Below are 17,693 nucleotides of genomic sequence, written 5' to 3' on the forward strand. Positions count from 1 at the left end.
GCAGAAGTAGGAGAACATTAAACAGAGTTAGTCAAAGAATTATTAGAAGAATTCTTCCTCCTTTTTAAAGTCATCAAAGCATTTGAGGAAACATGAAGCTATAAAAATCTCCAGAACAAAGACAGGGAAAAAACCTGCAATAACACTGCTGAGTTAATGAAAAATTCTCTTAGAAATTAAGTTTGTCCAGATGGTCGTTTCCATTAAAAATGCAAAAGATGCCCTGATATAGATGTCAGAATTTAAGGAGCTTTGGAAACGCCATTATTAATGCATCTCTGGCCTAATTTCGACAAAGCAAGAGGTTTAATTTGTGGTGTGAAAGCATTACTGCTGTGGTTACAAATCATTACATAAACAGTTAAACTATCATAGTTTAATAGGAAAATACAAAACATTTAACATCCTGCCAGCTGACACAGCAAAACAACACTAATTGAGAGAACTACAGTTTAAGGTCACACTCACAAATAAATTGCTTTTCTATTTAAAGTGAGCTAGTTCGACCTCAGAGCTGAACATTTTTAAATAAGGCATAATTTTCAGTCTATTCATGAAGCTGCCAAGCTTTTATATTAATATAAATGATGCACGCTCAGCAGAGTGCTACTTCCTCCAGGGCTGAGGAGCTGCATTTGCATCGTCACTAATGAGACTTTCATTAGCATTCCTGGTGCTGTGCAGTCAACTCAAAACCAGTGACACCTTCATCACATGGCCGATTTGAGCAGCTTTCTAATGAGGATCTATGCTGGAAACAAAATTCTCATATTTTACAACCATTATCTTTTAATCTAAGAGCATAATACGTTTAGTTTAAGAGTTTTTATAATGGTCATACACAGGATGGTTTTAGAGGGAGAAAAAGTGTATTTTCTTGATCATATCAATCAAAGGAGAATATAAATATAACCTTGTTTAACAGGGCAATAGCCTCATTGGGAATTAATGTCTTTGTCAAGAGCATAGACTGTATAAAAGATGGACAACATGACAGCTCCCTAAAAGTGAAGCCAAACCCTCTCTATCGCCCCCTGCTGACTGGCTGCAGTATATGTCATAGAGCCCGCCTCCTCCATGTCATCAGATGGGACATGAGTAAAACTATAAAATCAAAATACACGTCAAATCAGATTGGTTTAGTTTTATTTTTAATTAGTTATTTGATGCTGTAAAAAGGATGATTGACAGCTCTGTTGACAAATACGGCTCCTGCAGACGATCTGTTCCTGATTAGCAGAGCAGATGTGGAACGGTGAGAGGAGACGTAACTAAAACAATCACTACAGTCATTGAAGTTTCCATATCTGTGAACGTCTGCTTCAGACCAACACAAGAAGCTGTTCTACTCTTAAACACGCCAACATGCAGGATCTTTGCTGGTTTTTTCCCCGGTAAGTTAAGTGTGTGTGTGTTTTAGTTAGCGGAAGTGGCTACGGCGGCTCCACCCTCCAATCTCTACTATGCAGCTCTGACTCCAAAGTATGTCACCAGTGCAAGATGGCAGCGCCTGTTGTGGGGGGTATTTTGGCTTCAACTTTGTACAACGAGGGCAGATGGAGACGTGCCATCCATCTTTACATACAGTCATTGGTCAAGAGTTACCTGGCCAGAAGTTTGTTGGAAAACTGTAGTCAGCATTGCAAATGTTGATGAAACTATAGCATAAGCCACCCAGTTAGTTTATTTCCAACCTGCATTTAAACTGTGACTGTAAACTCACACTTCTGGACTTGTAATAAAAGCTTATTCTTTTGTGTCCATGTGCAGGAAAGATAATTATTAATATCATTATTATCTGAGCACATTGATTTTAGCCTTCAAAGCCGCGCCCAAGCCTCTCAACACCTGCTCTCCCTCCATTTTCAAAGCCTTTGTGTCTCGTTGCTCTCTGGCCTTCTGGGAAACTCTTTGTTATACAGACCATCCATTCATTTTCATTCTAGTGTACTCTGCTTACAGCTGATCTGGTTACACTTGAACACACCCTTGCAGATATTGCACACACAAATACAAGGGTGGGGCTCAGTTAGATATCATATCATTATATCAAATCTCCTTTAGTTTAGGTGGAATATAAATGAGGGAAATAATTCTATACTAGGACGTGGAACACGTGGTCGCAGAGTGACTGTAAATATGACTAAGCTCAAAATGACAGGAGTGAGATAATCAGAGGATCCGATGGGATTAAAGATCCTCACTGACTTAGAGTTTATGGATAGATGCTCTCCTCAACTGTGTGTGTGCGTCTTTGTGAGTATGTGTGCGCCTGCAGGCAGCATGCTGAGATAACACCTCAGACCATAATAGTCTGATTTACAGGTCTGGTAGTTATGGCAACGCTTTGTGAGGGGTGGCAGCAAATGACACAGACTACCGGCTGAATGTCAGACAGAATGAGATCCAATCAGGCTAACAGCGGCCGCCATGCTGACAGGCAATCCTGTAAGTGTGACGCTTAATAAATGGACATGTGTCAAGCAGCACACACAAACAGATTGCCTCCTGGAAAAACAACCCCACATTTACACCAACACCTTCATGCTCTTTCTGTTTTTACAAAGTATTTCTGCGACTCTCCGCCCTCAGCTTGAGGCAAAATACCGGCTAGTCTTTCTCTTTGTTAGTGAGGCTTCTACAAGAGACAGGATCTTTTGTAAAGTGCCATCCTTTCTGTTTCACTGTCAGGTTGACTCTCTGTTTTGGAGGGTAAACTGAACGACATACAGATAGAAACACAGGGAGGACAACCCTTACAAAGGTGGGTATTTAAAAGGTCCATTCGTACGGCTCCGTGATAAATACAGTGTTTTTATATCCTTGATGGAGAGGTAAAAGTAAAGCCGACTCCTCACCCCACAGCCGTCTTCTTCATCTTGGCACAGAGCAGCAGATCCGTGAAGAGGAAGACGTGCCGTAGTTTCCTGGAGCTTTCCGACACCTCCACCAGGAAGCCATCCTTCACCAGCTGACGGGCCTGAGAGGACACCTCATGTTACTTTTTAAGCGTGCCACCAGTGCAACACCCACTGCTGATAAACTCCACACAACAAGGACCAAACCATGTGAACATTCGGCAATGATTCAGAGACAAGAATGGACAAATGTGCTTTGGTTTAAGGAAGTGGATACATCTTCTTATTATAGAGAAAGAGTATGTTTTGATGCACACACACCTCTCCTTTGGGCGTGGTGACAGCGGTCCTGCGAGGGTCGATCTCCTCGTTGATGGAGGAGAGAAAGTTCTGAGATATCCTCAAAGCGTCCTGCAGGAGGGGGAAGTCCGGGTGGTCCTTAGGAGTGTGTTTCAGCAAGTCCTGCAACACAACACGTGCACAAACACACAAGGTTACACAGACATCTGTGATATGATGCAATGATCCAATCCACTGAGGCCAGATCCTCACAAGTGTCCAGTGAAGTGTTTGTCCAACTTAAAATGGCAAAAAAAACAAAGCAAAACAAAACAGAAATTAAAGTATGAACAGGAATAATTGAGAGAGGGAAGGAGGAGTTTTCCCAGCTGCTCCACTTTAACACTGGTGCGTCATCCTGATTAAGGGGTACTTGTAAGCTTCCACAGAAGTAAGAGTGGGGTCCAAATCTTTCTAAAGTTTTGGAAAGAGCCTTTAAAGTCAAATCAAAGTTTTTCAGAGTGTCTCTAATCCATCTAGTAAAGTTAGGAGGTGTTTGTTCCTTCTAAGAGAGAAGAATAAAGTGTCTGTTGGACCCTTTTCTCACCTAAGTTAAGTTTTCATGTGGGATTGGGAGTGATGTCTCTTTGAAACATCTTAGCATAGGCACCAAAGATGTTGGTCAAAATGTCTTATGTTAATGGCAGGTTCAGAAGGTGTATGTAATCTGCTGGTTGACCTTTACAGCTGGACGTGGAGGGGAGCTTTTTTTGCCAGACTCAAAACAATTTTTTTCCTGAATCAAGATGTGTTCCGCACGAGTGGAGGAGCACAGCCTCTTATTGATCATCTGTCATTTCCTCGCCAATGTCACTCTCAAAGTCTCCTAACATCTTGCAGTGGGGGAAACATTAAAGTGATTTTGACCTTATTTTGTATATTGTTAGAAATCCCTCCTCACTTTCTGACAAAAATCCATTCAAGCATAAAGAGAAGATTCAATTGTGTCTACTTATTCAAAGCCTAATTGCATTACCAAACACAACGTCAGTAAACTCTGGAAATCTCATTTCCCTGCTTTTGTTGTGGCTGCTTTCATCAGTACAGCAGGCTGATGAACAGGGCAGCCGCCTCTTAATTTCCATGAATGACAGGAACACAACGTTTGTAGAAAACAAACAGCAAGCTTTGGAGCCACTGTGCATGGTGTTGTTCTGACAGCTGTATGTAAATGTAGTCATGCAACACACTCCTGGAACCTAACTAGACACATCCAGGCAACTGAGCCTGCTTGATTGGCAGTTTAGACTAAACTATTACTCATCCAAAGACAAAGGCTTATTTAGGCTGTGAGGAACCTGTGAAAAAAACAACAATTATTTTGACCAAGAATTAAGTAAAGACCAAAAATGAAGACGTTTGAAACTAGAACGTTTACTCTCAAGGGTGGATCTGTTGTTGTGCTGCACCTAACCATTATTTCTTATCGATTAGTCTAACGATTATTTTTTCAATTAGTCGATTAATCTTAATTAATTTATTGATTATTCTAAAGATTATTTTTTTATTACATTTGTGGTGATATGATTGGTGGAGATAGTGACTTAACAGACATTTATTTAAATGAAAATCTTCACTATTATTACTTAAAGTACGAGCAGGGTGAGCTAATTAAACAGAATGCTACTTCCAAACATAAATTATTTTTTGAGAAGGTTCGAGTTTGACCTGAACCTGTCACACCTCTCTTCTCGCGTTGTGTCGTGAAGCGCGCATTGAGTGAGTGGTCGAGCAAGCCAGCGCTGCCCAGAACGTGGTGCCCTTGGAGACCGCCCTTATCACCTAAACCTTGATCCAGACCTGGCTCTTCTTACCTCTATTTTGACAGCCAGTGTTGAGTGGCAAGATTCGTTTCTGCATGCACATAACTTTACAGTGCCCCAGCTCTTAACTCAGCCCTCTTGTCTTTGTGATGCATCGACGCACGTTACACAAATCATATTTCTGTAATCGATGACGATTACATCGGCGAGTCGCTGCAGCCCTAATTTGTAGTTAGGAATAAGAACTCTTATCAAAACAGCTACAGTGGTTAGCAGCAACTGTTTATTCTGTTTTGAGAGTATGCGTAAGAGAGGGCAGTTAAGGGTCACTTCACCAAATTACATGAGAAAACATATTTTTTCAATAACCTGTCGTGGTATCTGGCCATGCAGACTGTATCATTTAAATTTAAGATTCTTTATTGTCATGTACTCATGTAACATCATTACCGGGAATGAAATTCTTGGTAGCTGTTAGCAAGCTGTGTACTCACATGTAGGACCAGGGTGCTTCTGGTGACACGGTCGATGGGCTTGTACAGGAGAGCTGTTGGGAGAAAGAGAGGAGGGCTGTGAGTCAATGTCGCTCACACACAAGTCTGTGCACACACACATACACACTTGCATGAGGTCACAGATCCACAGCCCAAACAAGGACGGACACTCCCACACTGAGCTCACGCCGAGTTAAACACACCAGCTATGGTCTGGATAATGATATGATTCTGAACATTCACCTGCATGCAGCACAGCCTGATATGTGACCTCCGTGTGAAGGTCAGCGAGCAAAAACACAGTTACAATGTGATCTGCCTCCATATGTATGGTCATTAGATTGAAGGTGGGGGGATGCAGCAGTGTGTAACACAAACTAAAGACTTTAGGTCGTCTGCTTAGCATGCAGTCCACCTCTAACATAGGAGCTGCAGCCTCCGGTTGGTTCAGACACAGTTTGCTTCCTTTGCATATTCAGGCTGCTACTAGGTAAGCTACAGCCTGCCTGGATACTGCTGTCACAGAGTCTCTCATAGGACATGTAAGCAAATACAACAACAACACATTTATTTATGTATTTACACAAAGAGTGTGTATATAAAACACCGACGTGTCAAAATGCCACCTCTCCTGTCTGTAAATCACAGTTTAAGCCGGCAACACCAAACTTGGCTGGTTTCCCCACGGGACGGCTTCACTCCCGAGATGGTGTGAACAGCAGCAGGCCTGACATACATGGCAGCTCGAGGTGAGAAACTCCCACATACAGGACGGAGGGAAAGACAGGAATATATGGAGAGAAAAAAGATTACATAGGGAAGATGGGCGGCAGGCAAGATAGCAGATGTGAGATCCCCTGGGGAGTGACGAATCAGAAGCAAACATATATATAGATTTATAAAAAGGGAAGAGAGAGGGGGAGGCAGGTTTCTTCTGTCAGACTTAGGCTCCAGCAGTCAAGTAATGAAATGCCAAAAACGTCTCAAGGTCTCAGAATAATAATGCCACCGGTGTCATGAGGCGTTGAGAGAAGGCAAAAATGTATAATAATGTTGCTGTGATGAGGAACAAAACGTAAGGATATACAATGAAAACAAATCAGACCCTCAAGGGTATAAGAATGTGAACACCAGCTGACAATGTTCCAGCCAGTGATCAAGCTAATCTCCATTTATTAAAGTGAAAGACTTAAAGCAGCTGATTCTTAAATGGAAGGGAAGAGAAGTTAGCCGAGTGAGACAGAGAGAGGAGATGTTTCTTCTGTATGCAGGACGGCTCCGCTCCCACAGAGAGGACCAAACAGGGCTACACTTCCCTTCCAGTGTTACACTTATCTGTTTAAACCACTCAACAACTTTACAGTGCAAAGACTCTCTCTGTCTGTACTCTCTTTCTTCTCTGCTCCTCTGTCAGCGAAAATGAATGAAGGGAAACCTACAGGGAACATGTTCAGATTGTCTGATAGGGCTCGTCATATTGAACTTTACACACTCTATACTGACTCTCATGTGCTCATTACATACACACACACACAGGAGACACATACAGCTACTGTATAAGACCAAAGAGAATCTTCTAGAGGGCCTCGCTGATGCTCTTTGAAGCAACTCCACCCTCTGGTCTTTAATTCTGCAGGCCCACCAGTCGTCCTGCTTCACTGAGCCAATACTGCTGCCTCCTGGAGGATTAACAGGAGGACCTGCACTGACTGCAAGGACTGTGAGAACCTCTAATTATATGCATGTTCAGGCGACTTTAGGTTACAATTCAAGTATCAAATGTTAGCGTATGAGTCTTAAGAACACGAGCTGTGAGCACGTTAGCAGGCTGCTTAAGACACAACATCAGCTGTATTGATTATTTATGTCCTGCTTTGAGCTGCATGTCTGAAATACTAATACATGTTGATTCTGCTTAGAAACAGGAGTCTGCAGCCAGGCTAGCTGCTTTGTAAGCGGCACTGAAGAACAGTGGTACGTTCAGCTAGATGCTAACATCTGCATGCATGTAAAGACAACGACTTCATGATGATGTTTAGCAGTAATAAAGTATAGCCAAGTATTGGTTAATGCTGTTTAGACATTAAGGTCTGGACGCTTAAATGATGGTGACACAGACATTTTACTGCTATTATGTCACATAAACTTGCTAGGTTGGTTCATCGTAAGATAATCTCTATAAAAAGATATATGTATATAAGTGCAGAATCTGTGGGAGAGGGACAAAGCTTTTCAGTTTGAGTAGTAATGAGCAATCAAGTTTGAGCTGGCTTTGGTTGTACGCAGGAAGGCATTTGTCGTTATACAAGGCCTGGAACCAATCAGGTAAAGTCTGACCACTATGAAGCTTTTTATTAACCTCTATAAACACATAACTGCATGTGAGTGAAGATAATATTCCAGTCTACGGTGCCGTCTCTCCACTCCAACTCACAATTCTCGGGCCTCATGTTGCTAGTTGGAGGAACCTCACAAGCACATTGAAGACAATTTCAGAGAAGGAAATAGCATTGTGCATTGCCAGGAAGTGCAGAGCAATTACCTGGAAGTCCAATTCATGTGTTCTCATAGCTTGATGGTTCTCGAAAATGAATAGCTGCATTCCACCCGAACAGATCACATATAGATATACTGTGTCTCTCTTCCCCTTTCCCTTTTTTATTATTCCTCTTCCCGTTTGTATGTGGGTGGGACAGGGTGGGGTTTCAGAGCCAAGTGTTTGTGACTTTATGAGTGTATTTTGTATTGCTTGTCAAATCTAAAATTATACCTTACTTTTTGTCTGACTGGTACTGACATACCTTATATATAAGGGAATATTAATAATGAAGTTATTATATGTTATAGGGGAAATTCTTGCCATGGATACAATCAAAGACATTTGAAGGACACAGCCAGGATGATGCTTATATTTGTCAACAGTACTAATGCAGGATAAATGTGTTTCTTCAGGATCCTTTTTGGCGCGTTTTACAGACAAGGACAAAATCTGGACGGAGAAGTAAAGTTCAAGGTCCAGTCAAGTGTCAGGGCTGATGAGAAGACATGAGAAGAGAGGGAATCAGACAGAGAGAGGCGGATTATTGGAAGTCGATGACCTGCCACAGCGGGGTGCCTCTGATTGGTCCCGTTCTCAAGGTCGCCTTGACAACCTGGCTGACGGACATGTAGTTCATCTCCGCTAACTAGGGGATAGACCATGTGGGCGAAGTCTTTGAACAGGCACATCACACACACACTAGGACACGGGAACTGCCCGCTTCCAGTGTTTGGAAAGAAATCAGCTGCCAGCGCCAGGCAGGAGCCGTGACGGACGTGGAGGACAGAGGGAGAGTGAAAGGAGGAGGAAAATAAAGAAGGCAGAATGATAGATAGAGAGAGAGAAAATACGGATTAAGGGAAAGACAGAAAACACTGGTGGTGCAGAGCAAGAGTTCCCATTTACATGTAAAACAGGATGTCAGATGCTTGCTTGATTTAGTACTTGTGTTTCTATATGCATCCATTCATTAGACGGTGGTGGGCAGACGAAACAGTGGGCTTGACTTTAATATAAACAAGCCTGACAAATCAGATCATTTGGCTGGGGTCCAGTTTAATCATATGGAAACAACAAAGATGGATGCAGGGAAGAAAGTAAGTATGAAGACAGCATGATAAAGAAACATGGAGGGGAAAGCGAGAGAAAGCGGCACTTTTTAAGCTGAGCTACAGGAATCCCTTGATTACCTCGCCAGGTAATTAAAGAACCTTAATACAAACATTAATCAAAGAGGCTGCCCAGGGTGCCGATAAACACTGATTGTGGAGGGAATATGAAAGTAGTTTCCTGCTGCTTAGTTACAAAAGCTTAGAGCCTCACCAATATGGGATGAGACTGATATGAGACCCACATTTAGACGTGGTAAGATTCACTAATTAACCACAGGTGGCCGATATGATCTTTTCTATTAGTTTGTATAAATGTGTAAATCAGGGCATGTTTCAACTAACGCCATTTTTTGCACTGGCAGCATTTACTCCACATAACCAATGTATTTCAGTGTTTTCAACGCTCAGTGCAAAAACGCTTTGGGCGTCAGCTGTTTTTTGTCGCTGTGCTCACAGCTCTCTCATTTGAAAAACTTTCGGAACCCCACTGTGCTCGTCAATGTCACCTCTCCCTCACCGACCAATCAAAATCAAGAAGGGGCATGACTTCAGATATCAACTTAGTCAACAACAATGGCGGAGGAGAAGCTAATCCTTTCGTTTTGTCGAGGCCAAATCTAGAGAGGCAACTGTTTGATCAGCAATGAAGCTCTGCAGCATTTGCAGCAGACAGTGCTGAGAGTACTGTGAACTACTGAGTTGGAGCGCTCTCTGCTGGACAAACAACGTGATGACAACATTTCTAAATCACCAAGCGTTGTTTTCTGTGTTATATGTTCTTCGAAAAAGGCTTCATATTAGGAATATGTCGAAAAACATAGAATTACATACAGATTAGGCTGGGCAGTATGACAGTATATATCGTTAAAACAATCTGAAAATGTTGTCGATGGTGATGTCACAAAACCAACTTTTTATTTGTCAAGGATTTGATTCACACAGGATTATCCAAAAATAGGCTTTACCATGTGGTTATTTCATATCGACTCATTATTTGCTAAATTACCAAAAAACATTACCTATCGTGATATATGTTTTTATTGAGATATGAAAAATCCTATATCGTGATATAGGATTTTGGCCATATCGCCCAGCCCTAATACCGATATATCTCTGAAAGGCCCATATTATATATATATCTGTCAGGCTCCGACAGTAGAGCACAAAAATAAATCCTATAATAAGCTAAATAAAGTACAGTCTCTGCAGCAAAGATAAGAAACAATGCTCTTTTAATCACCTGCATAATTGAATTCTTCCTCATTTACGATGCATAAATTAACAGACAGTTCACAGGTACATGGTGCTGATCATTAACACACATATGAACACCTACCCTCCCTCTCTCAGCCTGACAAAGCCACACCATTATTTGCTCATCATGTTTGCTCATCGCTGCATAATTCCGACAGACCACAACAATTCAGTTTTTCAACAAGAGCGCTAACCCCTGGTTTTAGCTGAGCAAAATCCCCCCCAAAGAGCAGAGGGATGCACCGGCTTCCTAATACACGCACTCACTTGCACGCTCACACACACACACGCTGATCAGACTTGTTCCGATCCTCTGGCGATAAGTATTCTCTATCAGGAGCAGTCTGGGGCAAGCAGTCCCTATACAGACAAAACGTGCCCAGCCTTTAAAGAAACACACACAGCTGCTATCCTCCTACACATTCTGTAAGTTAAAAGGCATGAAGAGTTGCAGTCTCTCAGTCCCTGTGAGATGCATATTTTAAAAAACCATCACTCAGCTTGCACACATAGCTCCAACACTTCAAAAGATTCTAATATTAAAAGCCTCGCTGCGTGGGCTGAAGCACATGAATGTACAGAAAAGGGAAATTTAAAGTCCTGAATTGTCAGAATCAGTTCATAAAGCTCCAAATATCAGATATGCTGGTATCCAAAGTCAATCCAGCGGCTTATTAATAACTGTCCCAACCCAATAACTCTCCCAAACATCTTGCAAAAATAACAGAAAAGAAGTTTCCTACATGAAACGGCGTCAAAGTCAAATCATGCAGACGTTACCGTATGTGCAGTTACAACACAGCCTGAGGACCAGAAGCACCTCCATATCCCTCATCTCCTCTCCTCACTCTGCTCTCCTGCTTGCTGCCTCCTCTCTCAGGCAGAGACAGACAGCGAGAGCGAGCGAGAGAGAGAGAGAGAGAGAGAGAGAGAGTGTGTGTGTGTGTGTGTGTTTGAGCGCTCACACACACCAGTTTGCCTCCTAAAGCCCACCACTGCATACACAAGTAGAAGGGGCAGGACTGGAGCCTTAAAGCAGCACGTCAACTCAGACTGATGAAGGCACACACGCACACACAAAGACAAGAACACACATGCACACACATGACTGAACACTTACCCTCCATTGAAACAGTTGTGGTACAATCTTTGGCGTCTTTAGGACCTTTTACTTTGAGGTTCTGAAAGAAACAGAGGAGAGGAGTGATCGATTCTATTAATCATACACACACAACCATGCATACACACTTGCTGGGCGGAGGCTGATAGGACTAATGAAGAAGTATAGGGTCACTGCAGCAGACCGAGACAGCGGAGGGAGGCTGGGCAGTGCAACCTTCACAAGTTTACTCCACAGGAAGTTATATTTACTCCCACCTACACGTCTCTACATAATTATGTTAATATTATTTCTATGTTATGTAAGAATTATCAAATAAGCTTTGATCAAAACCAGTAACAAACAACTTCAGCTGTGAAATCGGCTTTACATTGTACTTGAATGAGAGTTAGAATACGTCATGTTTTGACAATAACCAATATTAAAGTTTGACCCATATATTTTACAGTTGAAATAAGAACTATTTTACAACAGATAGTTCCGACCAAGTAATCTGATTGGACGAGAGGCATTCCATCAGGGGGACTTTTCACTCTGTATATCACTCCGCCTCGGCCAGGTGTTCTGAATACTGTTAATTAACATTACAGCAGACTGTGTATGTCTACACTGATCAAGCTGGTACCACACAGCAGACTCTTATTTACTCAAACAGCAAAAACAGCTGATCTGTGGCAACCTGTAGACACAGAGTGCAGTGTTTGGGTTGCTTGGCAACAAAAGTCCAGTTTTAGTTAAGTTGTGGAACTAGTTGAGTTAGTGGAGCAAGAAATAATATGTTACTTTTTACTACTATTTGCCGCTTGTGTAACTGTTGTATTAAAGCAATATCACACTTGAGGTCATGATGTTGATGATTGCTTAAATAATTAATAACTCCATGCTAACTGTTTGAAGTTCTACAATGCTAGTTTTCTGCAAGCTGACCACTTGGGGGTAAAAGGTCAAAACACAACAGGAAATGGAAGGTTTATATCCACACATTTAAGGTGACAGTGCTCTAAGGTTTAAATGCTACAGTTTTTTTTTAAATCCCAAAACATCCCAAACAAATTTTTTTCAATATAATAAATCTTTTGTATTTTTCTTTATTAAAAAGACACTATATTTACCAATGTGTGGTATCTTTTATTCCTAGTGCAAATTTCGGAGTACATTGACGCACAAAGCTAGCACCCAACCAAAGCCATGAGAGTGGTTTGACTTTAGTGAGCTTATCAGAAGTCACTGCCATCACAGATGTTTTGCTAATTAATGTGTCAAACACCTTCAAACTCATGAGGGAGATTTTAGCACCCCTCCTCCACATCACCTCCAAATATTAAATATATCCATGTTGCTGGAGCGACTTGTTGATGTACAGTAGATCTAAAGGAGCCAAAATCTTCTGGATACTCGTAAGCTTAAATCTGCAATGTGTAGCATCAGTAAATCTGTTAAATCTGTTCCTCAAAATTAGATCACATTCCTATAAACACTGTTGCTTCCTGTTAAAAAGAGGATGTTTTGTCTAGCGTTGCTTCTCCTCTGCACTGTCCTCTCATGTGCATTTGTTTTCTCCTTCAGTTTAATGAAGAAGATTAATGTGTTGGCTTAAGAAAACTGATACCAGATGATAGATTGCTTTACTGTTAATTTCAGGAGTACACATTTAAGTGATTCTTAAGCGTTATGGGTGCAGGAATAAAAGCTGTTCTGTGCTGTGAAGCTGAGAGCATTGTTAAATATATCCTTGTGGTGAACAATTTTAGAGACAGTATCAAAAATAGGTTCTATCAAGCTACCCAGCATTTTTTGGGTTTATGATAATTATGCTTAAGGCTAAAAGTTATGAATATATGTGAATGCAACATACAGGAACTTTGATTGCGTTGCGACAAAATGACATCAAACATGCAAATGAAAGCTGCATGTCTGCTAATCAGGCATGTCTCAACCAGCTTCTCAATCTGCGCTCATTGTTGGAGGACAAACTCACCTCAGATATCTTCTGGAACTGGCTGTTGGCCTGGCTGCATTTCTCCGCTGTCTCGAGCGCAACCTTGTAGTTGTCCACGAAGGCTTTGTACACTCCCAACTGGCTGGCCTGTGGATGTAAAGAGAGAATAGGATGCATTAAGGAACAGCAGCCGGTGTGAGACTGATAGGGGCTCAAACCTCTCTTCCTCAGTTGTGTAAAGAACCATATGGACCCCATGAGCAACTGGTTTAAAGTCTAATACAGCCATTCCCAAACCCAAGAATGCTGCTGCCAATTTAACATCCGAAAATATTCTCGGGCCCACCCAAACCTTCAATCACACAACTCTGACTAACACCTGAGACAAAGACGAAGAATTTCACAACTCTATTTCATTAACAGAAAAAATAATAATAATAATCGATCAGAATATAATTTTTCTTTTTTAAATTATTAGTTTTGGTGATTTTTAAGCAAAAAATCTCAAACATTTTCTGGTTTTCTTCTGAATAGAAAGTCTTGGGTTTAAACTGTTGGCAAAAAAAGTGATTTGCAGACGTTAATTCTGGCCGTGGAAAGTTGTGATGAACATTTTTCACAACTTTCCCGAGCTATAACAACACAGGTCTGAAATTGGCAGTAAACCAAAACACAGAGAGATGAATATAAGTTGCATTGGCATTCATATATCAGTTCCATTCTTCTGTATGTCACACCATCATATGAAAATACATATACAGCTCTAGCAAATGAATTCATTTCAATTCCCACCAGAGATTTGTCTCTGCTGGAGTATAAAGAGTTCTGCAGTCTCCCTTTTGCTCTATCAGCACACATGGAATCATGCAACACACACACGGATCATCACACATACTGTATATAGTCAATGCATACAGGCTAATCATTTTCCCATAATGCCACCCCACTGGTGACTCTGTGCAGACCCCCTAAAGGAAACAGAGTCACTTTCTCTTTCTCCTCGTCCCTTTCATTAACAGCCGCTCTCTGCTGCACTGTATGTGCATTGTAACACAAGCTGCAGACCAGCAGTGCATGAATATGCATCCTGCTACAGCTATGCCTGAATGGCCCGGGCTGAAGAGCCGACTGCACTCTATTAAAGCAATGAGATTGGACTGAGCTGAATAGAGTGAATGAGGAAGACTTGTTACTTTTGTCCTTAAAGACCCCCTCCTCCTATTTTTAATTTCCTCTGCTTCCACTTCCTCTCAGAGTGTGAAGAAGTGGAGAGTCAGGCTCAAGAGAGGAGACAAGAAGGACTCTTCCGGCTATAGATGAAGCTTAAAAGATGATGTTGTAGATCAATATATTCTTCATAGGAACAGATAATGGAGAAAAGAAAACAAAAAGGCAACAGTTATTTTGTGAAACAGTCATCTTAGCACAGTCCTGACACTCACTTATCCAGCTAAAGACTTACAGAAATACACAGAAGAATCAGCCAAACCAAACAAGAGTCACTGTCTGTTTATCATCTCATCATAATTGGCCAAAACCCTTGGCTGTAAAGCTGAAACCACCGTGTGCAATGACAGAATATCCAAAGAGAGACGTTTCTGATTTGTCAGCTCGGCTGACCAATCAAGAAAAACATGACGTGATGGTGGCGGTCGAGCATGTAGAACACTCTGACCACAGAGACTACACAAGATCACAGGTTAGAGTGGTGAAAAACAACAGCTTGTGATTGAGTGCGGAGGTGGGAAGGAGAAGATATAGAGGGGCTAAAAAGGGAGGAGGAACAGAGAGAGAAAGAGAAACCATGCTAGTGTTTATAAGAAATAATGACTACTTTCTAGCCGAACAAACTTGAAAGCTTTAGTTCAAACCAAGTTTCTAAGTGTATAACACAACACGTAGTCCAAGCTCTGCTCTGTTGCATGAATCATAGAAAAACAAAGACAGAGAGAGCAATTGAACTTTTAGACCCTGATATATAAACACAACTTAAAGGAGCTGTTTCATGATGGTGGAACTGGGAAAAGACACTCATCTGTCCTTGAAGAAAGACTTTTTCACAGCATTACCAGCAATAATCTGGTAATACAGTTTTATCCTATACCTTCAATTGCACAATCAAAGACTGTACGTGCAGGAGTCCTGGTTCTACAATAGACCATAGTTCCTCTTGTTACCAAAATATACTGTTCCCCTTGGCATTCACACTGAAACTTCAGTCAGTTGTGCTCATGTCATAAGAAAAATCACTGCTAAATTTAAGAAGAAGGAAGAAGAAGAGATACTTTATTAATCCCGGGGGGGAAATCCAATCTTTTCACTCTGTTCTTACAAACATGCTAACACACACAAAGGCCCGAAATACACACATGCACAAACAGGATCCAATGGACATGCACTAATGGAGAGATGTCAGGGTGAGGGGGCTGCACATGGACATGCACCCCGAGCAGTGGGGGGATTCTGCGCCTTGCTCAAGGACACCTCGACGGAGCCCAGGAAAGGAGCTGGCCCCTCTCCAGCTACCAGCCCCAATTCCATGCTTGGTCTGTAACGGGACTTGAACCGGCGACCCTCCGGTTCCCAAGTTCCGGCCATAAATGTCTGTGTACAATAACATGGCAATCCACCCAAAAGTGGTTGAGATATGTTAGTCTCAACAAAAATGGTGGACAGAACAACACACCAATATTGCCATTCATAGAGCTACGCCTCTAGCATGGTAAAAAAGGGGTTGAGGCAGTTTTACAGTCACAGAAATGTGTTTAAAACTTGATTTCATCAGACCAAAAAATGTCCAGAGCCATTACAGCAGAAACCAAACCCTCTTACTGCCTCCAAGGACTTTGCAAGGATTTCATTTAACCATTCAAATTATCAGTCGCAGGCAACAGCTGAGCCCGTTTTCTTGTCTGAAAAAGTGAAGAAAAGTTTGGCTTTGATCCCCTCTCTGCCTGTTTTCTATAACTTGGTCCGTCCGTGTTGCTTCGTTGGCCTCCATGCGGCTGACGAGGAGCAGTAGGGAGCAGACCAGCTAATTACGCTGCCATCTGTACACTCACACTGCCACTCTGACTAAATGTTTAGCCGCCACATGACAGGCTCATGTACGCACATACACCCAGCACAGATGGCAGCTGGTGACTACAGTAATAGGTGTTACTTGGTGGTGCGACTCCTGGGGTCCACAGAGAGGAGGGGGACGAGAGGAAGTACTTAGACAAGTAAGATAATAATATTTCTATGGGAGAGCTAAGTTGATTATTAAAGTTAAGCTCAGCATTTCAATATAATCTTTAAATAAATATTCAACATTACTATTTTCAAAACCATATTTTTGAGGATCCTAGCATTTCTTACAAATCTTACAGGCCACACAGCTGTACACGACCAATCACGTCATTGGTACATACAGTTTAAAATTTGTAAAATTGTGATTTAAAAAAGAAAATATCATCATAAAGACAAAGTAACAAGATTCGGAAACTGACCAGAAATTCAACGCTATTTTTTGGTACCTGACATTTTTCAACACAGGTTCAGTGGACACATTTCAGTCTGTAACAAACAATTATCTAAGTATTTAAGCTAACTTAAGCTAGCTGTTTTATACAGAATATTTTGTTCCTTGCAACATAACTAGAAGCGGTTAATTTCTGTTTTTGTGTGATTGATAAAGGACTGTTTTGCCAATACATCTCATCAGTTTTTCGTGGTTTATGTTAGCTAATTAGCTAAACACTAGGATACTTTGTTAGGCAGGACGCCTTGTGGATGATACCTTTCTAGTTAAATAACTGCAGTCTCTTTGGTAATCATTCAACAGCAGAAACAAGTACAAACACATTTACTTGTTTTGTTCGCCACTAGCTAGCTTAGCTAGCTTACAAAGGCTAAAACAAGATGCTAGTTATGAAAGTGCCAATGTGAAAAACAGGGCTAAAGGGAAGTGTGTTTCATCAGTTTCTTGCCCTAACCTTGTCAACAGTTTCAGACAATGTTCAGGTACAGTATATCGATCAATACATTTAGGCATTATTTACACATAAACTTCAACAGGTATGTTTCAGTTTATGTTGTCCTGAAAAGCAGCGCGATCTTTGAGTCATTGGCGTTGTGGTTAATAATAACCTCTGCTGACATGATTTTTAAGTCAAATTAAGCCCTTTGAGAGATGTGGTAGAGAAATGGTTTCATGTGTCAGTGAGACAGGACGTTCTTCTTCAGAAGGTTCCTCTTAATGACACCATGACATTTACTCATCTATTCACTCAG

General features: G+C 41.5%; 1 protein-coding gene across 4 annotated transcripts in view; it reads right to left on the reverse strand.

The window, feature by feature from the left end:
* Nucleotides 1-17,693, reverse strand: part of abr (ABR activator of RhoGEF and GTPase) — a 147,552-nt gene that overhangs the window by 59,381 nt on the left and 70,478 nt on the right. For all 4 annotated transcript variants that reach the window (XM_069665755.1, XM_069665764.1, XM_069665772.1 and 1 more), the window contains 5 exons: nucleotides 13,458-13,565; nucleotides 11,480-11,540; nucleotides 5,455-5,507; nucleotides 3,180-3,320; nucleotides 2,859-2,980 (listed from right to left, as the gene is read on the reverse strand). In XM_069665755.1, coding sequence (XP_069521856.1) covers nucleotides 2,859-2,980; nucleotides 3,180-3,320; nucleotides 5,455-5,507; nucleotides 11,480-11,540; nucleotides 13,458-13,565 — 485 coding nt within the window. The remainder of the gene's footprint in view (nucleotides 1-2,858; nucleotides 2,981-3,179; nucleotides 3,321-5,454; nucleotides 5,508-11,479; nucleotides 11,541-13,457; nucleotides 13,566-17,693) is intronic.

This window comes from Semicossyphus pulcher, unplaced genomic scaffold (assembly GCF_022749685.1).
Source record: "Semicossyphus pulcher isolate SPU_LCO1_2020_fin unplaced genomic scaffold, fSemPul1.0.p SCAF_10, whole genome shotgun sequence".
Classification (NCBI taxonomy): domain Eukaryota; kingdom Metazoa; phylum Chordata; class Actinopteri; order Labriformes; family Labridae; genus Semicossyphus; species Semicossyphus pulcher.